Source organism: Suncus etruscus, chromosome 16, assembly GCF_024139225.1.
Source record: "Suncus etruscus isolate mSunEtr1 chromosome 16, mSunEtr1.pri.cur, whole genome shotgun sequence".
In the NCBI taxonomy this organism is placed as follows: domain Eukaryota; kingdom Metazoa; phylum Chordata; class Mammalia; order Eulipotyphla; family Soricidae; genus Suncus; species Suncus etruscus.
The window spans coordinates 46,193,945-46,218,228 of record NC_064863.1 but is presented as its reverse complement, the minus strand read 5'-3'; the positions used below and the strand labels follow the sequence as shown (position 1 = coordinate 46,218,228).

The 24,284-nt window shown below is 38.1% G+C and overlaps 2 protein-coding genes across 2 annotated transcripts; one reads left to right on the top strand and one right to left on the bottom strand.

Annotated features, from left to right (window-relative positions):
* The first annotated feature begins 2,146 nt into the window (after positions 1 to 2,146).
* Positions 2,147 to 23,202, top strand: PDCL2 (phosducin like 2). The gene is made up of 6 exons (XM_049789837.1): positions 2,147 to 2,242; positions 6,027 to 6,147; positions 7,618 to 7,708; positions 11,265 to 11,408; positions 18,832 to 19,040; positions 23,048 to 23,202. Exons 1-6 carry the CDS (start codon positions 2,147 to 2,149, stop codon positions 23,200 to 23,202), a joined length of 816 nt encoding a protein of 271 aa, XP_049645794.1.
* LOC126032291 (small nuclear ribonucleoprotein Sm D1-like) lies at positions 16,514 to 17,066 on the bottom strand. The gene has a single exon (XM_049789952.1). It carries the CDS (start codon positions 16,978 to 16,980, stop codon positions 16,621 to 16,623), a length of 360 nt encoding a protein of 119 aa, XP_049645909.1. The 5' UTR covers positions 16,981 to 17,066; the 3' UTR covers positions 16,514 to 16,620.
* Positions 23,203 to 24,284: the final 1,082 nt, after the last annotated feature.

The following is a 24,284-nucleotide window of genomic DNA, read 5'->3' as shown; positions in this document are numbered from 1 at the left end:
GATATCATCTCTTTTCCCCAATAGCAACACCTTGCTCTGACATTTTGTTTTCTTGTCAAAACAATCCTGAAGTTTGCCATGTTTGAAAATTTCTGTGCTGTAAACATCCTTACTAAAAAAAAAATTGGTATTGTAACTGTGTAGTGTTCTGAAAATTAAAAAATCATCTCAAAATATTTTCTTAGTATTATAATCATAGTGTGTAATAAAGCTATAAATAACATCCTTAGATCCTTCTAGGACTGATGCATAGACTCTTTTGTTATTTGTATTAAAGGCACTCAGGAGACATTTGTGTGTTTATGAACTATACTTCGTCAGTCACAAAATTAAATAGTTCTTGTAAATGCTAGAACACACAAAACTAATAGTCTTAGAAAGTGAATACATCACCTGGAGAATTTAACCATGATCCATTTAATAGTCCAATAACCAAGGTCTAATTGATGTATTGTGAACTAGATGTTTAATTGCCTCAAACAAATCAGGAAGCTACTTTTCCTCTACCAATCAACTGACTTCAATGTCTACAGTGAGTTCATCCTAGAATTCCTTTTAGCTTCCCTCAGGAATGGTTTTCCCTTCAGTTCTGGTGATCCCTCGCAGCAGATCACACCCTGGGACCTTAACATTGAGCCCCCTGGGGACCTACCCTTCTGAGTATTATAGGGAAAGGCCCACTATACTCTGAGCATTTCCCAAAAGAATCTGATAAAAGCCAAACATACGTCCAACCCAAAGTGTGTGTGTGTGTGTGTGTGTGTGTGTGAGAGAGAGAGAGAGAGAGAGAGAGAGAGAGAGAGAGAGAGAGAGAGAGAGAGAGAGAGAGAGAGAGAGAGAGAGAGAGAGAGAGAGAGAATTTAAGGGTAATTGAGGCTCCAAAGATCAGGTCTCTCTCTCCCAAATTTCATCTCAATACAACTCCAGTTTAAATTTCAGTTGGGCCCTGTAGAGATAGTACAGCAGGTAAGGCTCTTTCCTTGCTTGAAGATCCCAAGATCGACTTGGGTTCATTCTTCAGCATTTCATAGTGTCCCTCTAGCACCCCAGGTGTGGCTCCAAAATAAAAAACAAAATAAGAGTTTCACTTGTTTTGGGGATGGAGATGGGGGTCGGGCAATGGCAACTTTTAATCAGCCATTCAGTGAAGGACTCTGAGCACCACTGTTGTTCTCTGGGGTGAGGGGTTGTGTTGGGGGGTTCTATAGGGCTGAACTCGGCAATACTGAGGGGATCAGGTAGTGGCAGGAATCTTCATAGGAACCATAGCACTATCTTCCAGTTGCTTAAGGCTTGAGAGTGTGATGACGGTGGATGTAAAGGAGGGAAGATGGGAAAGAAAGAACTACCAGTAGTCTTACTCCTAGGGATATACCCTAGGAACACAAAAATACAATACAAAAATGCCTTCTTCACACCTATATTTATTGCAGTGCTATTTACCACAGCCAGACTCTGGAAACATCCAAGATGCCCTTCAACAGATGAGTGGCTAAAGAAACTGTGGTACATATACACAATGGAATATTAGGCAGCCATCGGGAGAGATAAAGTCATGAAATTTTCTTATACATGGATGTACATGGAATCTATAATGCTGAGTGAAGTAAGTCAGAGGGAGAGAGATAGATACAGAATAGTCTCCCTCATCTATGTGTTTTAAGAAAAATAAAAGACATTCTTGCAATAATCCTCAGAGACAAAGAGAGGAGGGCTGGAAAGTCCAGCTCATGGCATGAAGCTCACCACAAAGGAGTGGTGAGTGTAGTTAGAGAAATAACTACATTGAGAACTATCATAACAATGAGAATGAATGAGGGAAGCAGAAAGCCTGTCTAGAGTATAGGTAGGGATGGGGTGGGGTGGAGGGAGATTTAGGACATTGGTGGTGGGAATGTTGCACTGGTGAAGGGGGCTGTTCTTTACAGGACTGAAATCATACAACTACAATCATATTTTTAATCAAGGTGTAAAATAAAAATATTAATATAATAAACAAAATAATAATATAAAATAAATAAATATGTATGGTATGATGTTAAAAAAAGAACTACTGGTAGTCTGAGGCAAATGATCCACGCAGGCCTCCGCAGCCACGCCCCCAACACGTAGGCCACGCCCATGGTTTTTGGCAATAAAACTGCGCATGTGCGGGGCCACGCCCCCTTCGGTTCTCAGAGGCGAAGAAACCGCTTGTTGCGTGGCCTCTCGCTTCTGGCTTGGAGGCGACGTCGCCAAGGCAGTGGGCTGTAAGAACTGAGTAGAAGACCATGCAGGTGCGACAGGGCTGCTGGGCTGCGAGGGTTTGAGTTCTAAAGCTTTTTGTCAGGCTACATTTTGTGTAGTCTGTCAGGTAGTCTCTGTCCACTTTTTTTTTTTTTTTTTAGTTTTTTTTTTTTTTTTGGGAGGGGGGTCACACCCGGCAGCACTCAGGGATTGCCCCTGGCTCTGCATTCAGAAGTTGCTCCTGGCAGGCTGGGGCGGGGTTGGGGGGTGGGGGAGGAACCATATGGGATGCAGGGATTCGAACCAGGGTCAATCCTGTTTGGTTGTGTGCAAGGCAATAATAGCCTTGCCTCTGTGTATCCACTTTTGAAACAAGAATGAATTGTTGCAAAAATGTCTCTTTATTTTTAAAATTTGCACAACTTGATTTGGGTGAGCCACGGAGAAGGTTATTGTTTGTTGCATGGCAACTTTTCAAGCCCAAGTAGCTTTCCGCTGCACCATTTCTGCCTTTAGGCTGAGTTCCCTTGAGGGTCAGAGGGGGACAGAGGGATTGTACAAGAGTCTGTAGACCTGGGTTTGATCCTTAGCATCACAAACTAGGACTGCCAGGAATGATCCCCATGGATGGGGCATCATGGGCCTAGCTGCCCCTTTCCGCCAATCAAAAAAAAAAAAAAAATATATATATATATATATATATATATAGAAAAGAAAAGAAAAAACAGATACCAGCAAAGGTCAGCAAATGTAATTTAAGTGCCAGCCCCACTCCCTTGGAAAATGATCAGATAATAAAACTTTTAAGTAGCTGTGTCTTCAGCTGTTCTGGGAGTTTATCTTAGAATGATCACAGAAATGGTTCGATTTCCAATTCTTTTTAGAGGGATGCTTCTCTGTCTAAAGTTTCCTACCCAGCAAAGCGAAAGTGTGCTTTTCTTTTATTATCAGCAATTGTGATTTGCAGAAACAGCTTCTCCCCTCCCCCAAATTAAAGACATTTTTTTTCTTGTTTCACATATTTCACTTTGTTTTTTTAGCTGCTGTATAACTTATTAGGATATTTTGAGCATAAATATTTTTAAATAGGTGGTCCTTTTGTGTTAATAATGGGTTCTTAGTAATTGCATTTTATTCATTATGTTAGAAATTAAAACTTTGCCATCTTGGGGCTGGAGAAATAGTACAGCACTTGCCTTGAACACTGACAGCTCAGGTTCGAACTCAGGCTCCCCAGATAGTCTTCCAAGACCACTCTGAGAGATCCCTGAGCTTAGAGTTAGAACTAAGTTCTGAATATAGCTGGGTGTGCCAAAACAAACACCACCAAAACCACCTTTGCTGTCTGTCAAGACATCCGTGGGGGCTGCAGGATCTGCTTCCAGCAGGGCTCCCTATCATAACTATTGGTAGGAAATAATCAGTTCCCTGCTCCTTTTGACTTCAATGGTGCTGTGCCCCTTCCCTTACAATTCATATGCCTTATCCCCAAAATGTGACTATATTTGGAACTGAACCTTTAAGGAGGGAATGAACTAAGGCTAAAAGAATCCATTAGGATGGCAGCACTTAACTCAAGACAAGATGCCAGGGCACATCCTCTATGTGTGTACAAAAGAGGAATATTCATCTGAAGACCCAGGTAGAGGGTGGTCCTCTAGACAAGCCAGGGAAAGGGGTGATATTGGCAAGTCACCCAACTGGTGCTTTGATGATGGACTTTCAAGCTTTGGAATTCTGAGAAAATTAATTTGTAATGAAGCCACTGGCTACTGATAATTTTTTGTGGCAGCCCAATGAGACTCTCAAAGACTGAGCAACTGATGAGAGACAGATTAAGAGGAAGAAAACAAGAATGCCTTTTATGGGGCAGGAGCAAAAGCAAAGCTAGTAGGGCATTTGTCTTGTATGACCCAGGTTCAATTTTCAGTATCCCATATGGTCCCTTGAGCCTGCCAGTCGTGATTCCTGAGCTCTGAGCCAGGAGTAACCCCTTAGTGCTGCCTGTTGTGGTCCCAAAACAAAGCAAAAAACAAAACAAATGAAATAAAAGAAGGCCTTTTATGACTTTGTCTCAGAAATGACAGCTGCAATTTGTGTGTTTAGTTTACTGGAAATAAGACTTTGGATCCAGCCCCTATTCACTGGGAAGTAGATTACACTTCTCTACTCAGAAAAGGAGAGTGGGAAAATTTGTAAATGATATTTTGAGTTTTTCCCCCCAGAATTTGTAAAGCACTCTGTCTTTTTATTTTACATTTTTTTATTATATTAATAATTTTTATTTTGACCAAAGTGGATTACAAATATTTCACAGTAATAGTTTAGGTACATATTGACATTGAATCAGGGGAATTTCCACCACCAAAGTTGTCCTCCCTCCACCCCCGTTCCCAGCATGCATCCCATATCCCCCTCTTTTACAGGTAATCTCGTTTTATATGACTGTATTTGTCTTTGAGGTAGAGTTATATAACTTCAAAATACATATTTACTGAGACTGGAGAGATCGCATGGAGGTAAGGCATTTGTCTTTCATGCAGAAGGTCATTGGTTCGAATCCCGACATCCCATATGGTCCCCCATGCCTGCCAGGAGCGATTTCTGAGTGTGGAGCCAGGAGTGACCCTTGAGTGCTGCCGGGTGTGACCCAAAAACCAAAAAAAAAAAAAATGTTAACCATATGATAACTCACCACTAAAGTACCTATATTCCCCACAATAACACATTGGCTCTCCACTTCAATTCCTCTTTTCCTCTTTCTATGAAAAGATCTTTATTTTTTTCTAAAGCTCTATTGTTTAATCAAGAAGCAAGTTCACCTGAAGGTCTCAAATAATATGTTAGAAAATAAAACCGTTTTCTGGGATAAAGAAATAGTAAAGTTGTGAGATGCTTGCCTCATATTTTGGGGGCTGAAGTAACTTAGAAGGGTAAGGTGCTTGCCTTCTGTGTAGTTCCATCCCTGGCACCACATAGGGGTCCTCAAGCAGCAATAGAAGTAATCTCTGAGCATAGTGTCAGGAATAGCATCTGTGCATTACCAGGAGTGGCCCAGAATCTCATTCCCTCACAAAAATCACATACTCAGAAATAAAAAGTGATGAACTACTACTGACACACTCAGCAAGTCGGGTGAATGTCAAAAGCATGCCCTAAGTGACAGGAGCCTCATAGAGGCTGTATGCTTCCATTGATATGACCTTTGGAAATCAGTAAGATTATAGGGATATATTTCAGTTGCACAACAGACAAAGATTGGGAAGGGGAAGACTGCTGGGAAAGGAATATGAAGGGACTTTCTTGGGTGATGGCAAAAAAATTTTTTAAAGAAACAAAACATATCTGAATATGAGAGAGTTACACTGCTCTAACCATCAGATACTTTTTCAAGGATTATGAATTTATTTCCTTGGTATTATATAAAACCGACTTTTCTTAATAGGGGCCACACATTGATGTGGTGGGTGTCCTCACCAGTAATGCTGGGCTCGGGAAAGGGTAGAAGAGGTAGGAGGGAAGCATGCATTGCCAGGGATCAGAGGAGCTTGTACATGATAGTTGAGTGCTTTTCCCACTCAGTGGCCTCTTCAGTGTATCTTTCAGGATATAATCTTGTATCAAGCTGTGTTTTTCTTAGTAATGCTGGGCAATGGGTAAAAAGCATGACATTTTGTTCTATTACTTGAATATAATTATAGTAGAATTTATGAGCAATTGCATAGTTGGAAGTGTTATATATTAGTTTTACATCTACATATTAAAATATGAAATCTTGCAAAAACATTTTATATTATTAGGATCCAAATGAAGATACAGAATGGAATGAAATCTTACGAGATTTTGGCATTCTTCCTCCAAAAGAAGAACCGAAAGATGAAATTGAAGAAATGGTTTTACGCTTACAGAAGGAAGCAATGGGTATAGTTGTACATTTGGTGGGCTGGATGAGAGGATAATGTAATTATGGTAGTGATAGTGTACTTCATATAGAGGAAAAGAAGATATCAAAATTTATTTGCATTAATCCTAAACATGCTCTTGAAATTAAAAGCTGATACCTAAAATTCCTAATTCAAGTATTTATTATGTCAGTTTATAAAAGTTGAAATATCCTGATACCTAGTGATCTTTTCCACCCTTACTATATCCCTCTACTTTGTGATTTATTGGTTGCTTATCTGCTACTTTTATCATTCTGTACAGTACTCATCACTTGTCAGGGTTTCTAGATACTTTGGAAAAAATATGGAATCAATTGATATCTACTTCTAAATGTAGTTCTGTGAGCACCAAGGGTGTAATAGCTCTTTATAATTTTTTTGTTTGTTTATTGTTTTTCTGTATCATACCTGCTGCTGCTCAGGAATTATTCGGGGTACTGTTTAGGGAAACCATATGGGAAGCTGGAGATTGAACCTGGACCTGCTATGTGCAAAGCAAATGCCCTACCCACTCTACTATCACTCAAAGCGAATTTCCTATTCACTATATTACCATTTCAGCCCTATAATAGCTCTTTGATAATGTAAATTTTCCTAACATAAAATTATTTTTGACTGCTTCAGATATTGTATTGGTATGTATGTGGAAGAGAGGTGTTTGGGTCTCACATGAAAATGTCCAGGAGCTATTTATGCTCTGTGCTAAGGTGTGACCATTGGCAGAGATTGTTAGGTCATTTATAGGTTTGGAATCAAACTGGGATCAACCATGTTCAAGGCAAGTACCTTAACTCCGGAACTTGTTTCCAATAGTATTACCAGAATATTCTTTTTTAGAGGGGATATGGTCAAGGGGTGAAACCCAGGGCCTCACATATATAAAGTATTTGCTCTACTATTGAGCCACCTTCCAAGCCCTGTTAAAAGATATTCTTGAGAGACTAAGGCACACAGATGACCCTGATTGAATTCCTGACACTGCTACTCATGCCTTGAGCACTGTCAGGAATGATCTCTGAGCTCAAAGCGAAGTATAAGCTCTGAATACTGACAGATAAACCCTGGCCCCAGTGTATTCCTGCTCTTTATATACCCTATTTTCTTAGATTGTGACTATAAAGATAAAACAAATTTTATTTTAGGGACTGGAGATATAGTACAGGCTGTAGGGCATTTGATTTGCATGTAGAAGACTTGAGTTTGATCTTCGGCACCCCATATGATACCCCAAGCATCCCCAAGAATAATTCCCGAGTACAGGAGTAATACCTGAGCAAGACAAAGTGTGGTCCCCAAATTTTTATTTTAAACTTTTGTTTTTTATTTTTAGTTTAATAACCATGATTTATAATGCTATTAATGATGACTTAGTAAACGCAAACCTCTAGCAGAGTGTCCATCCTAAAAATTTTCAAATTATTAAAATTTCCATAATTGTTTGATTTAGTTAAGCCATATGAAAAGATGAATCTTGCACAATTAGAAGAAGCTGAAGATGAATTTGATGATGAAGATATGAAAGCTATTGAAACATATAGGTAAGGTTATTTATTTGGTTAAATCAAATTCTGAATAAAGAGCTACTAAGGGTTGGAGTGATGCATTGAGCTTCATGTACACTTTGCATGCAGGAGGGTTTGTTACCTATATCACATCACGTGGCTTCCTGGGCACTTCTGGGAGCAAGCCCTGAGCACAAAGCTGGAAGTGATCCCTGAGCACTACCAAGCATGCCACCCTTCCTCCAAAACCTATATTAGAAATTTACTGAAATTTGTTTTTAAAAGCCTTAGGCCAGGAAGATAAAGTGCTTGCTTTGCAGATAGCCAACCTGGATTTGACTCCTGATACCTATAGTCTCCTGAACATCACCAGAAGTGATCCTTGAGCACAGTGACAGGAGTAAGCCCTGAGCATCACTGGTTAAGGTCAAAGAACTAATAAAAAAGAGAGAAAAGAGTGAATATAGTGTAACAGATATGGCGACTGCTTTGAATGCAGCTAACCCCGGACAAACCGCGGTTCGAATCCCGACCTCCCACATGGTCCCCCAAACTTGACTTCTTGCTGAAAAAGTAGAGAGAAAACCTGAGTTTGTTTATAAAGTAGATTTTATAGAGAAAACTAATTTTAAGTCAATTTGGTTTTGTTTTATGATATTTTGAATTTATTTATTTATTTATTTATTTGTGATTTTTGGGTCACACCCGGCAGTGCTCAGAAGTTTTTCCTGGCTCTGTGCTCAGAAATTACTCCTGGCAGGCACAGGGGACCATATGGGACGCCGGGATTTGAACCGATGACCTTCTGCATGAACGGTAAACGCCTTACCTCCATGCTATCTCTCCGGCCCGATATTTTGAAATTTTAAGAATGCTTTGTAGGTACAGTGCTGTACTAGATGGGTTTTTTTTTTTTTTTTGCAAATATTTTTTGTCTTTGCTAAAGAAATATATTCCTAGAGACAAGTAGTTGTTAGGACTTTTATAACGAGAGTAGTTCCTTACTATTAGCACAGTTAGACTCTCCAGACTCACTGATTTCTAAATTGCAGCAGAAAAATTGCAGACCAGTTTTGCAGTATTGTTCTGGGAGTCATGAGTAGTCCAGACTAGAGTCTCTTTTGTCTACATTTAGTTTATAGAGCACTTAATTGCCCAGATTAAGCTAATGGGTTTTGTCTTTATGTAGTTGAATCCAATAGGGTTTGATTGCCAGGTCTTTGAAAAGGATGTGACTGTGGGCCAGAGCAAGAGCCTGCAAGGAATGATTTTACCACTGAGACTGGGATATTCCTGAGTGCAGGAATGAGGGCAGGTGTGGCCCAAAACTCAAAAGAAAAAAAAAACTTGGTGTGACTTTCTGATGCAAACCCTCCTATTCAGCTCAATTTAAATAAGAAAGAAAAATTTTTAAAAATTGGTATACTTTCTTCTCATTTTTCTTTCTTATGAAGTTAGTATTATCAGTTCAGGAAAGCTAAAGATTGTGCTGATATGTATATTCAATAAATGCAAACTAAAGCTAAAAAGAAGTCTTTGGAGGGGCTGATAAGTACAGTTGGTTAAGCACTGGTTTTGCACATGACTTACCTGACACCACAGCTGGTACTCCAAGAACCTTTAGGTATGATCCCTGACCACAAAGTCAGAAGTACTATCTCTGAGTACTGTCAATAGTGGTCCCCAAACAAAAATCTTCAGTGTAACTGTGCCATGAGTTCCAAACATCTGTGTCCATAGAGAAAATATAATATGTTCATGGATTGGGAAGATTTAAATAATTGAAATGGCAATATTTCCAAAGCATTGTACAGATTGAATGCAGTTGCTCTAATAGATCAAACACTCCTGAAGTTCTTTTGGAACAGTAAATACCCCAAAATAGCTAAAGAAACCCTTAGAAAAAAGAAGATAGAGGCCTCACTTTCCCCAACTTTAGATTGTACTACAAAGCAATAGTCATTAAAACAGCATAGTATTGGAATAAAGACAGATTCTCGGATCAGTGGAATAGACTTGAATCTTAACAGATTCAACAGATGAATGACTAAAGAAATGGTACATCTACACAATGGAATACTATGCAGCTGTTAGGGAAAAAAATGAGGTGATGAAATTTGACTATAATGAATGGACATCGATACTATTATGCTGAATAAAAGGAGTCAGAGGGAGAGGGATAGATATAGAATTATCTCACTCATCTATGGAATATAATAAAATAAAAAGACAGTATAGTAATAATATCCAGAAACAATAGATTTGAGGACTGGAAGGACCAGCCCATTATATGAAGCTTACCACAAAGAGCAGTGAGTGCAGTTTGAGTACTAACTATACTGCAATTACCAAGGAAAGGATAGTTGAGCAAGACAAGTAAAATGCCAGACCTGAATACAGGCGAGGTGAGGTAGGGAAGGAGAGACTACGGAACATTGTTGGCAGGAAAATTATACTGGTGAAAGGTGTTGTTTCAGGGATTGAAATCAAATTACAAATAGTTCTGTAATCACAGTTAAATTTCTTAAAGAATAAATAAATTTAAATAAAAAATAAATGTTCTAAATAAAGAAATTTAAGTTTCTTAAATAATTTTTAAAAACAATTCCACACAATGATAAGTTTTAAAGTCAATATCTACTTATATTCTTAATAGCAATTTTTAATAGTAACTTAAATTCTCTTAGTAAAAGAGGAACGAGAGGTCTGGAGATACCATGCACCATGCACGAGGATTTTCCAAGTTAGCACTGCAGGACCCTCTGTATACCATCAAGGTCCCTAAGTACTGCTAAGTGTGATCCTGGTTGTCATCAAATACTGCCATGCAAGAGCACTATCATATTGTTCTCCTTACCATGATACCTGCATGGCTAAAAAAAAAAAAAAAAGGAAGATGGAAAGGACATATAGTGCATAGGTGAAGATTTATCCTTTATGTGGTTGATCATGATTCTATCCCCAGCCGTACATGGTCTATTGAACCCTGCCATAGAGCCTGAATACCACTTGGGAGCCATTCTACCCCCAAAAAAATGGTGGCAGGAAATTGGCATAAAACCCTGATTTAAGGGCCAGAGCAAATGTACAGTGGGTAGTGTGTTTGCTTTGCATGCAACAGAATAGGGTCAATCACTAGAACCCTACTACATGGTTCCCCAAGCCCACCAGGAGTAATTTCTGAGTGTAGAGCCAGGAGTAAACCCCTAAAAATGCTGGGTGTGGCCCCAAACCAAAAAAATCCCAAACCATGATTTAGTCTTTTAGTCTTTTGAAATTATTAGGCATGATCTATCATTTATGTCATTCATTGCTCTAAATTATTACTGTATAAGGAAATAAACTTAAGAATATAATATTAGGGGCTGGAGAGATAGCATGGAGGTAAGGCGTTTGCCTTGCCTGCAGAAGGATGGTGGTTCAAATTCTGGCATCCCATATGGTCCCCCGAGCCTGCCAGGAGCGATTTTTGAGCATAGAGCCAGTAGTAGACCCTGTGCACTGCCGGATGTGACCCAAAAACCAAAAACAATATATATATATATATATATATAATCTTCTGGAATTTCTGTTTTTCTTTTATTTTAATTAGAGAAAAGCGATTACAGGAGTGGAAGTCTCTTAAGAAAAAACAGAAATTTGGGGAATTGAGAGAAATTTCTGGAAATCAGTATGTTAACGAAGTCACAAATGCAGAAAAAGATGTGTGGGTTATAATTCATCTCTACAGATCAAGGTAATTAACTGATTCTCTCAAAACATTAATATGTCAGTGTTTTAAATATATTTTTGTGTCTAAGATTTTATATAACAAAAAGTACTCAATAAAAAGAAATATATGTTTACATGAGGGAGAGTTAGTGCAACAGGTAGGGGACTTGCTCTGCAGACAGCTGACCCAAGTTTGATCCCTGCCATCCTATATAATACCCTGATCCTGCTAGTAGTGATTCCTGAATGCAAAGTCAAGAGTAACTTTTGAGCAGTGGTAGGTGTAGTGCATATTTAAATATGTGTGTATTTACTGTCATTAACTTTAGGGATCAAATATTCTGTAAATTTTCATATCAGATTTATAGAAGTTTTTATATTTAGAAAAATAAACAGGTGGGCAGAGTTGGGCGGGGGGTGGGGGGAATCCCCAGTTAGAGTTCAGCTGAGTGTGAGACTAGAAAGAGCACAGCTGCCAGCAGTGACCAGAGATTGGATTATCCTTCGAAACAGGTATGTGAGTCCAGACACAGCTGCCTATTGGTTGTGGGCAGAGTTTTGGTGGGGGAAATCCCCAGTTAGAGTTCAGTTGAGTGTGAGACCAGAAAGAGCACAGCCAAGAGCAGTGGCCAGAGATTGAATTAATCTCAGGACTGAGTATGTGAACCCAGACTCAGCTGCCTGTCAGTTGTGGTTGAAGTTTGGGGGGGAAAATCTCCAGTTAGAGTTCAGAGGAATGTGAGACCAGCAAGAGTGCAGCCATTCTGCTTCACCCTCCATGGCTCTATATTTCTTCCAGTTAAGAAGCTGTATCAGGGGGCCAGAGAGATAGCATGGAGGTAAGGAGTTTGCCTTGCATGCAGAAGGTCGGTGGTTCGAATCCTGGCATCCCATATGGTCCCCTGAGCCTGCCAGGAGTGATTTCTGAGTGCTGCCGGGTCTGACCAAAAACCCAAGGAAAAAAAAAAAGAAGCTGTATATAAAAAAAAAAAAAGTGCTGTATCACACAGCACTTGATAACAGTACTATACATTAAAGTTCACAATGGGAAAACTATATATAATTTCACAACATCTTGTGACTGAAGATGCTAGTTCTGGAAATCTAGCCAACACCTGCATAACATCTCTGATCAGGACCTTAGAGATGAAATGTTATAAATGTTCAACGAATTTAGAGAAAATGATGGAACAAACAACCCAGAAGACTCAACCTGAGGATATGACAGTAGAAATGAGAAAACTTCAAGCAGAAATATCAGGGCTGAAAACATAGTATGTGAAATGAAAACCTCACTGGAAAGTTTTACTAATAGAGTAACAGACGCTGAAGACAGAAATAGTGATATAGAAGTTGAGTTTCATAACACCTTCGTACAACCGAAGAGGCTAGAAAAAATCCTCAAAGAACAGATGACAGTAGAACGCTGGGATAAACTCAATAGAAATAACATTAGAATCACAGAAGCCCAAGAAGAAAACCTCCATGAAGAACCAACAGCAAGGACATCATTGCTGAGAAATTCCCAGAACTAAAGAGTGCATGCAACCATATTCTGGATGCCCAAAGAGTACCAGCTAAAAGAGATCCAAAGAAAAGCACCACAGGCACATAATACAATGATGAAAACTACAGATAGAGGGGCCGGGAAGGTGGCACTAGAGGTAAGGTGTCTGCCTTGCAAGCGCTAGCCTAGGATGGACTGTGGTTCGATCCCCCAGCGTCCCATATGGTCCCCCCAAGCCAGGGGCGATTTCTGAGCGTATAGCCAGGAGTAACTCCTGAGCGTCAAACGGGTGTGGCCCAAAAACCAAAAAAAAAGAAAAAAACAAAAACCCACAGATAGAGATAGAATACTGAAAGTAGTATGATAATAAAAAAGGAAATTCTATACAAAGATGCTTCTTAACATATATAGCATAATTGTCAGAAGCAACCCTCAAGGTCTGAAGGCAGTGGTAGGATGTATAGTGACAAAACTTAATTAAATAAATGCTTCACAAAGGATACTTCATCCAGCCAAAGATCCTTAGATTCAGGTTTGAAGAAAGGATCTACAGCTTCACGGATAAACAACAGCTCTGAAACTTTATAGACTCAAACTAATCTTAACAAAAGAGCTTAAAGGTCTTCTCTAAACCAAGGCAGACCCATCAAACACACCAAACACCTACAATAAGATGACACTTAATCCCATGACAATCACCTCTCTCAATGTCAATGGACTATGAACCAATTAAGAGACATAAAGTGGAAAATGGGTCAAAATGTGGAACCCAACGTTTTGCTGTCTGCAAGAAACAGATATGAATAGTCAGCAAAGTCTAAGGTTGCAGAACAATCATTCAAGCAAACAGCTCCCTTAAAAAGGTGGCTATACTAATATCAGACAACACAGAATTTTTTTTTATTTATTTTAATTATGAGAACAATGATGCAAAGAAAAAGGACAAGGTAAAGTTACCGTGGAAGGACAATCACCAATAAACAGAGTTCTCAGAAGAAATCCCCATGCTGACACCTTAATTTTGAACATAAAGTCCAGGAACATTAAGAAGAAATAAAACAGAACCCATGTACAATTACTTTGTCCCTCAAGTCTCCAGATATACTTTATAACATTTCTTAGTGGTACACAAAGCAATTTAAAGCCGTGATATTTGTGTAACTCCTTAAACATTGAAGATATAGTATTTTTTACATTTCCATGCATATGCATATTAGTTTATGTTAACCTCAAAAGTTTAAGTATTTTAAGTAGGTTTTTTTTTAATTTAAGGTTTAGAGTCAAAGGAGCAACATAAAAACGGTGTTAGAGTGACAATTATTATTTGCATAGGCCCACCAAAATATGGGTGACATGGAAAGGAAAAGCCTTGGCATAAATACAAGGAGACCCTACCCCTGAAGTTTCCTGGCATAAGACCAGCTCTAGGTTCCAGCAGAATAATTTGTCTAATCCAAGTCCTTGTCTGTAGTGCCAATACAGTTTTATTTTTCTAACAGTCTCTGAGACAACACAGAATTTAAGCTTATAAAGATTATAAGAGATAGACCGGGGCCGGGAAGGTGGCGCTAGAAGGTAAGGTGTCTGCCTTGCAAGCGCTTGCGTAGGATGGACTACGGTTCGATCCCCCGGCGTCCCATATGGTCCCCCCAAGCCAGGGGCCATTTCTGAGCACTTAGCCAGGAGTAACCCCTGAGCATCAAATGGGTGGGGCCCAAAAACCAAAAACAAAACAAAACAAAGATTATAAGAGATAGAGATGGACATTTCTTAAGCAAGTGAAATATATATAACACTTATAAAAATATATGTACCCAATGAGGGGGAAGATATAACACTTATAAAAATATATGTACCCAATGAGGGGTCAGCAAAGTATTTAAAACAATTGCTAATAGCTTTGAAGAAAGACATCGATAACAACACAATAATATTGAGAGACTTTAATACTGCTCTACATGTAGAAAGTGTAAGGGCATTGGTTTTGCATATTACCAACCCTGATTTGAATCCTCGGCACCACATATGGTTCCTGGGTACTACCTGGTGTCCTTTGAGTACAGAGCTAGAATAGCTCCTTAAGCATTGTCAGGTGTGGCCCCAAAACCACCATAACCTCTGAAAAAAAGAAAATTATTTGTATAATCAAAGTTCATAAGATGTATTAGAAAATTGTTATAGTCTTTAGAAAAGTATACTTTTAATCATGTTTTTACTAATAATTTATATCATGTTGCAATTGTGATATAACTGCAGCAAAGTTTAAAGGGCAAGATTTTGAGCTACAGTAATGATTAAGGCTTAGAGATCACTGGAGTTAAGCTCAGAGATAACTCCTGGAAGACTCGGGGAACCATATGTAGTGTCAGGTAATGAATTGGAGTTGGTTGTGTGTGAGACAAGTAATTTACCCCCTACATTGTATCATCAGCCTCTGAAGCAAATTATTTTTTTTTTTTTGGTTTTTTTTGGGTCACACCCGGCAGTGCTCAGGGGTTACTCCTGGCTCTATGCTCAGAAATCGCTCCTGGCAGGCACGGGGGACCATATGGGACGCCGGGTTTGAACCACGGACCTTCTGCATGAAAGGCAAACACCTTACCTCCATGCTATCTCTCCGGCCCCGAAGCAAATTATTTTTATAGCCTCCATTTATAAAATTGGTTTATTGAGGATTTTTGGAGCAGGAAATTGACCTCAAGCTTCATATATGCAGAGTGTGTGGTCTGCCACTGGACTGTATTACTTTTCTCCATCTATAGTTTTTGTTTTTGTTTTTGTTTTTGTTTGTTTGTTTTTTGGTTTTCAGGTCATACCCAGCAGGGCTCAGGCTACTCCTGGCTCTACACTCAGAAATCACCCCCGGCAGGGCTGGGGGACTGTATGGAATGCCGGGATTCGAATCACAGCCCTTCTGCATGCAAGGCCATTTATAACTGGCCCATCCATCTATAAATTTTATAGGAGGGCAAGAGTTTGTTTCTTAACTGTGTACTTACGGGTACTTAAGAGTGATAGCTGACTCTGGGCTAGTGAGCACATGGGTTAGCTTTGAGACAGTTTTGTTTCTGATTTTGTTCAAACTCACACCTTTGCTCATTGGTGGTCTATATTCCAATACCATGCCACATATTTTTGAACTCATAATACTAGAAGTATGCTTTTAAATTAACTTTCTGGGGTCTCCCTTATATTTTATAGTACTTCTGGGATTAATTTCTGGCTAGAGAGACTAGGTGCTAGGTCAATAGGCTGCACACACGGTTTGCGAGTAGGAGGCCTAGGTTTGATACATGGCACTATTAGGGGTGGCCTCTGAGTACTGTCAAATATGGACCCCAAACCAAAAGAAAAAAATTCTGCCAGCTGAATTGTTTTCCTACCTTTTACTGTCAGAAATATCTTCAGGCAATCACTATCTCCCTGTACCACAATCTGCTCTTTCCTCCATTCTTGTCACTATCAGCCCCAGTGTGATTTTATACTACTCACCCTATAAATGTCTGTTATTTCATGGACTCAGTTTTCATTCTGACAGCAGTGACAAAATGTGTCCAAATTAGCAATGAGTAGATATTTTGCCTATTTGATGAAAATTGAAATGTTTAAATTTAGTTTTACCATTTTTTTTTACCCCACACTTATGTTTATTAAAAACTGACACAAACAAACAAAACCTGTACAAAAAATATCCCCATCACTATCAATTTGAAGCAATAATTCTGAGACATTATCTTCTAGGACCCCCTCTTCCTCTGCCCCGGCCACGCCCTCTTCCTCTTCCTCTTCCTCGACCTCTTCCTGCAACAGCTTCCCTTTTCTTAGATTTCACTTTGGGTTCAACATCCACAAGTAGTGTGTCCAGAGGTAAGCTGTCTGGTAGAATAAAATATCGAATGTTATTTCCTCGAATACTCAGTGTTTCTAGTTGTACAGGTTCTCTGTTCTTCAGGGTCATTTTCACAGCCTTAAGATGAGTATTCATGCTGACATCTACACCTGTGATTGTTCCACGAACCTGAGTTCCATTCTTTAATTCGATGGTTACAGTCTCATGACTCAATTTCATCAAAAACCTCACGAGCTTCATTCTGGCGGCGCTTCGCCTTTCCCGGTGCTCGACTGCACAGAAGCCCACAAGGAGGGACTGGCGGGCAGGGAGTATGAATGGCCGGAAACGCCAGTTTTACCATTTTTAACAGTAAACTGATTTTTGTTACAGTGATATTTAAATTATGTTATATGTGATATAAATATATATTAAACTGATACTTAAAATAATATTTAAGCTACCAGTATATATGCCTCCCTCATTATTAGTAAACCACACACTACAAAAAATAGATTTAGATTTGTAGCATGTTATGATTGTCAAAAGAAACTACATATATTCAGAAATGTGAATTAAATATCATTTAATTTTTGTTTCTTGCCCCATAAATTGATAGATAACAACTTGACCCTGGTATTCAGAGAATTTCTGAGAATTTGATAGATGTTGGAGATATGAAGGCATTTAAGATCTTTGCCAATAAAGAAATAGAAAATTACATATAGCTTTCTTTTAGGTGCTATGGTGGGATTATATAGAGAATAGAATAAGGATATTAAGAGAAAGTGGTTAGTGCTAGCCTAAGATAAATAAATATATGGAACTACAGATTAAGAAATTCTGGGACTGGGACAATAACATTTGTTATAATGCATTTGCCCTGCATGTGGCTGACCCAGGTTTTATCCTTGGCATGTCATTTGGCCACCCAAGCTTGCCAAGGAGAAATTTCTGAGTGGAGTGCCAGGATTGACCCTTGAGTGTCTCCAGGTGAACCAAAAACCAACCAAACAAACAAAATAAGTTCTTAGTTTGTCCCCAAAAGTAAAAGATGCCCTAAATTTACAGGATTAGAGATAGTAGACAAGTTAAATCTTGCATATTATATGGAGCGAACAGTTTAAAGAGAGAGATATAGAAACAAAGAACATCATCTTACTTTTGGAGGACTTTTTAATGTTAAAGCATTAATTCTGGAGAAAATAGAAAGGCATTAGACCGTGAAGAACTTCAAGAACTGTAGGAAGAGCAAAGACTTTATCACAATGGCAGGGAAGGTGCCACAGAAGGACTTTTAAGTCCAAGAATGAGTGAAATTTGTGGGCATCAGGAAAACTGACAAATGCTAGAGAGTTAGTTTTTAAACCAGGAAAGGCACTTGCTTTGAATGTGGCAGACTCAGTTCAGTCTCTGACATCAAACAACAAATTTCCTTAAAGAGAGATGGGGAAAATTTGAGACAGGAATTTTGGATAGGATAATCCCCTGTGGAAATAAAGTAAGCCCATGATGATAATTAGAATTGGGTCAACTCAGATCTGTGAGGGATACCTTAGAAGCATGCAGACATGTGTTTTTTTCCCCTATAAAATTAGAACTGGCGGGGCCGGAGAGATAGCATGGAGGTAAGGCGTTTGCCTCTCATGCAGGAGGTCATCGGTTCGAATCCCGGCGTCCCATATATGGTCCTCCCGTGCCTGCCAGGAGCAATTTCTGAGCCTGGAGCCAGGAATAACCCCTGAGCACTGCCGGGTGTGACCCAAAAACCACAAAAAAAAAAAAAAAAAAAAAAAAAAATTAGAACTGGCTTGAATTAATTGGATGCTAAGCAGATGTATTGACCTTAATCAGATATCAGATTCCCAGGATAGCACTTTTCATTGCCAGGTTGTAGTGTATATAGTACACAGTGTTTTTAATAAAAATCAGAGAATTTAACAGCTCATTATTGTTAATGGTCACAATAGAGGATGATAATTGATAAACTTCTAATCCTAATTGAATATCTAAAGATAATTTTTGTCATGGAGATATATAATGTTACTAAACTGAGATGACTATTCAGAACGTTAAAGATCTTGTGCATAGTGTTTTTTTTTTTTCTTCTAGCATTCCAATGTGTGTGCTGGTTAACCAACATCTCAGTCTTCTAGCAACAAAGTTTCCAGAAACCAAATTTGTTAAAGCAGTTGTGAATAGCTGTATTCAACACTACCATGATAATTTTTTACCAACAATTTTCATTTATAGAAATGGCCAAATAGAAAACAAATTTATTGGAATTATAGAATGTGGAGGGATAAATGTTAAGCTGGAAGGTAAGTGTTATTTTAAAATTTTATTTATTTAAATTAATAATATCATGAACATTACACCATAAAATACAGTAGTTACTTTTTTCTCAGGACCAGAGAGGGTACAGGGGGAAGGAACTTGCCTTGCATGTGGCTGTTTAAGTTTTGCACTCCATAGAAAATAACTCTGATTTAGTTAAAATCTGCACCACATATGGGCCCTACGCAAGTCAACATGTGGCCCAATACCCTCTACCCACCGTTTTTTTTCTCTTTTAGTATTTTTCTTGTATTCTTCTAGCTTAATTTTATTATAGTAATATTTATCATAACACATGATTAAATTCTTTTTTTGTGGGGGCCGTACATAGCAGTGATTAGTTGTTATTCCTGTCCCTTCACTTAGATATTCTCTTGGCAGTGCTCAGGAGAACATATGGGATACTAGGGATCAGACTGGGTCTACTGGATTAAGGCAATCCCCCTAAACCCTTGTACTATCTCTCTGGTCCCAAACAGTTGATTAAAATTCTTAATGATGTTTCACTTCAAATAAATTAAACATTCAGAATTCAGAATCTTACCATGTGAGAATTTGAGCTTGTTTAGCCAAGTATATTTTTCATTGCTTTCGGGTTTTTCCTTTAGCCAGACAGTGAATGAACTAGACTTAAATTACTCGTTTATTCTTTTATACTTACTTTCCATATTATTTTTATGTGCCTAAAATGCCTTATTTCTCTTTATTCTCCCAAGCTTTATTTCCTCTTAGAGCTCCTTAATATGCATTAATCATGGAGTACCATATATAATATGCAGTATCATATATAGTTTATCTTACCTACTGAATTCTTTATTATATTCTCTATACAACTAACTTTTCATTTATCCATACACTAGCTTGGTTAATTAATTCCATTTGAAATTTTTCATTAACAAGTATATGGATCATATATTTTATTCTTTAATATAGAGCACAGAACTTTTTTTTTTTTTAGGAAGTATCAGCTTTATTCATACCCTATCCACCACATGTGTGGCCTATATCATAACCTTTTAAGCATTCAGCCATTCTTAGCTAGCCCTGCATCTTAACTCCTTTCAACCATCTTCCCTTTGACCTCCATGCTGGCCAAAGACCAAAAAGGGCCAGAACTTTATATTTTTACCTTTTAAAAAGTATTTGCTTCCTAACTCATATGTAAAGCCAAGTGCTTGATCTAGTCATTCCTTAGAGATACTTTAATCTTTAATTATTAAAATATTTTTTCTCTGGGCCAGAGAGATAGCACAGCGGTAGGGCATTTGCCTTGCACGCAGCCAACACAGCACAGACCCTGGTTCGATTCCTGGCATCCCATAATGTCCCCCTAGCCTGCTAGGAGTGATTTATGAGCACAGAGCCAGAGGTAATACCCCTGAGTGATGCTGAGTGTGACCCCAAAACAAAAGCAAAATTTTCTCCATCCCATTAAAGTCATTGTTTTGTTTTTTGTTTTTGTTTGTTTTATTTTTTGGTTGACACCCAGTGATGCTTAGAAGGTTACCCCTGGCTCTGAACTTTAAAAATTATTCTTGGCGACAAAAGAGAGGAGGGCTGGAAGGTCCAGCTCATGACTTGAAGTTCACCACAAAGAGTGATGAGTGCTGTTAGAAAAATAACTACACTGAGAACTATCATAACAATGTGAATGAGGGAAGTAAAAAGCCTGTCTTGAGTACAGGCAGGGGTAGGGTGGGGAGGAGGGAGATTTGGGACATTGGTGGTGGGAATGTTGCACTGGTGAAGGGGGGTGTTCTTTACATGACTGAAATCATACAACTATAATCATTTTTGAAATCACAGTGTTTAAATAAAGATTTAAAAAAAAAGAAAATTACTCTTGGCATCCAGAGCAGTAGCGAAAGCGGTAGAGCATTTGCCTTGCTATGTGCTAACCTAGGACGAACTGTGGTTTGATCCCCTGGCGTCCCATATGGTCCCCCAAGCCAGGAGCCATTTCTAAGCACATAGCCAGGAGTACCTGCTGAGTGTCACTGGGTGTGGTCCAAAAACAAACAAACAGACAAACAAAATTACTCTTAGTAGGCTCTGGGGACCATATGGGATACCAGGGACCAAACCCAAGTTAGCCACTTGTAAGATAAATGCCCTACCAGCTGCACTATTGCTCTGGCCCCTTAAACTCATTTTTTTAAATAATATATTTATTTAAGCACCATGATTACAAACATGTTTGTAGTTGGGTTTCAGTTATAAAAAGGAGCGCACACATACACACCCCACCAGTACAACATTCCCACCACCAATGTTTCCATTCTCCTCCTCCCCCTGCCCCTGCTTGTATTCAAGACAGCCATTTCATTTCTCTCACTTACTATCATTGTCATGATAGTTGCTAGTGTAGTTATTTCTCTTAACTAAACTCACCACTCTATGTGGTAAGCTTCATATCCTGGGCAGGTCCTTCTAGCCCTCATCTATATCGTCTCTGGGTGCCTTAAAGTCATTGTTAACAGCAAATTTGAAGGCATACTTTTTCAGTCATTCCTTTAAAACTATTTTTGCTTTTACATCATCTCTTGTACTTTAATTCCCAGGATTTTTTCCTTTTCCTTCTCCTGGTTTTCAAAGCCTCTCCTTCTTTTAGCATTGTGTTCTTCAACTTGAGCATCAGCCTTTTAATTAAAAATAGTTAACATAATAGAAAAGTTAAATAGCAAACAGTCATGTAATCATTATCAAAAGTAGGGACTGGAGAGATAATACAGTGGGGTAAGGACTCTCCTGGTTCAGTGCTCATCACTACATCTGGTCTGCAGAGCATTACCAGGGATCACTCCAAAGCAGAGTAAAAGTAGCTCCTGGGTACCATCAGGTGTATTGCAAACCTCTCCCTTTCCCCAAATAAAAAACCCATATTTTTTATATTTTCATCCTTAGTCCCATTTCCATCACTATGATGAACTATGTGCAATTTAGTTTATTCTCTTTTTTTGATTAATATATTTTCTTTAAATGCCTTATTATAGAGTACACCCATGGAATTTATCATCCTTTTTTTTTTTTTTTTTGGTTTTTGGGCCACACCCTTCGGTGCTCAGGGATTACTCCTGGCTGTCTGCTCAGAAATAGCTCCTGGCAGGCCCGGGGGACCATATGGGACACCGGGATTCAAACCAACCACCTCTGGTCCTGGATCGGCTGTTTGCAAGGCAAACGCCACTGTGCTATCTCTCCGGGCCCGGAATTTATCATCTTAAATAAATAATTTAAGTGTGTAAGTAGTGATATAAAGTACACTGTTGTGCTACCATCACCATTATCCAGGTCTAATATTCACTTTACCTCTCTTACTTTTTGGTTTTCGGACCTCACCCTTTGGTGCTCAGGGCTTACTCCCGATTCTGTACTCAGAGATCACTCTCTCCTGGAGGTGCTCAGGGAATCATATATGATGGCAGGTATAAAACTAGGGTCAACCATGTGCAAGGGAAGTGCCTTACTCTAGTCCCCATTATTAAAATTTTCTATTGTATTGGTGTTAATTTTTTTTATAGTAGTCACATAAATTTTAAATCTCTCTCCTGATATGTCTCATGTACATTTTTATACTGTATGGTTGGTTTCTTTCCTTTCCTTGTGATAATTTTTTCCTGAGATGTCTTGTCTTCTCTTAAGAACATATTTTTATTTTGTTGATTACTTCTGTTGATTTTGTTTTTCTACTTTTCTATCTTTTCTTACGTTTACTTTGTTTCTTCCTTTCAGTTACTTTAATGTTTTTAAATGCATGGTCTGAACCATGTATTTTCATTAATTTACAATGAAATTTTAACCATAATTTCTATCTTAAGGTATAACTTTTCTTTATGCAATGTGTATTTTGATATTGTTGTACTTTTATTCAGTTCCAAATATATTATTTTTACATTATTTTTGTTAGTAAATTTTTTTCCATATAGGTGAAAAATTCTTGCTTTCCCAGGATGTTTGTTTACCTGATTAAATGATGAGTTATTTATTGCAGAACTTGAATGGAAGCTAGCAGAAGCTGGAGCAATACAGACGGATTTGGAAGAAAACCCCAAAAAAGATATAGTAGATGTGATGGTATCTTCAATTAGAAACACTTCTATTTATGATGACACTAACAGTTCAAACAGTGATGATACTGTACAATAGAGTACTTTTTAATAAATAGCTATTAAGTATTAAAATGTGAGTGTTTGCTCCTTACTTTATAATAAAATATAGATATATTTTTCATTTCTATATTACTTTTATAGCTTTATGCCACTTTAGAAACTTAGTTATTTCACTAATATATTCATACCCTCTTACAAAATATTGATATTTTAATTGACCTGGGTAATTTCCTGTGCCTTATCCTTTTGTGAACCTACATTAGACACAAAACACATGTTGTATACCTTTTTGTTATTTACCCACTTCCAGATAGTCCTATGAATGAAAATACTGGAAGAGAAAAATGACGTTTCATTTAAGTTGGTAAATTCAAAATTATTTAGGATCCTGGAGTTAAATACTTATTTTGGCAATATATTTTTTCTTTGGTAATCTTTCCCTGTTTTTTAATACAGATTAATGACTCAATAAAAAATACTGGTACAATTGAAAGATTCTACAAAGTACAAAGAAACATCTCTGCTCATTTTCATTGTTTTTGTTATCAATAAAGACAATTTTTAGGTATGTTCACTAATAGACTATAGAATCATTAGAAAAGTATAATATGTAAGTTTTTAAATTGTGAGAAGAAAAATATAGTGTAAGGTTTACCTGTATTTTAATTATTAATCAGAAGGAATCATGGACACTGCAGAATACCTGGAATATGTTTTATTAATGATGATGTGTTATAGTTCAATAACACTTTATTTTTCTACTTTGTATTAATAACCTATTTAAGAATGAACACAGATCCGTCCTTCCTCCCTTCTTCCCTTCCTTCCTTTCTGGTTTTTTTTTTGGCTGTACCTAGAAGTACTCAGAGCTCTGTCCTCTGTGTTCAGAGATCATCCTGGCACTGCCCAAGGGAAGATATGTGATGTCAGAGATTAATATGCTAGAGATATGAGTCAACTAAAAAAAAAAAAGAACAGGCATAGATATTTGTGAGATAATCTAGACTGAATTTAAATGCTTAATAAATAGGTGAGAATTAAAGCAGTTTAACATGGAGTAAAGAAAAAGATCTGGGGCTGGAGAGATAGCATGGAGGTAAGGAATTTGCCTTGCATGCA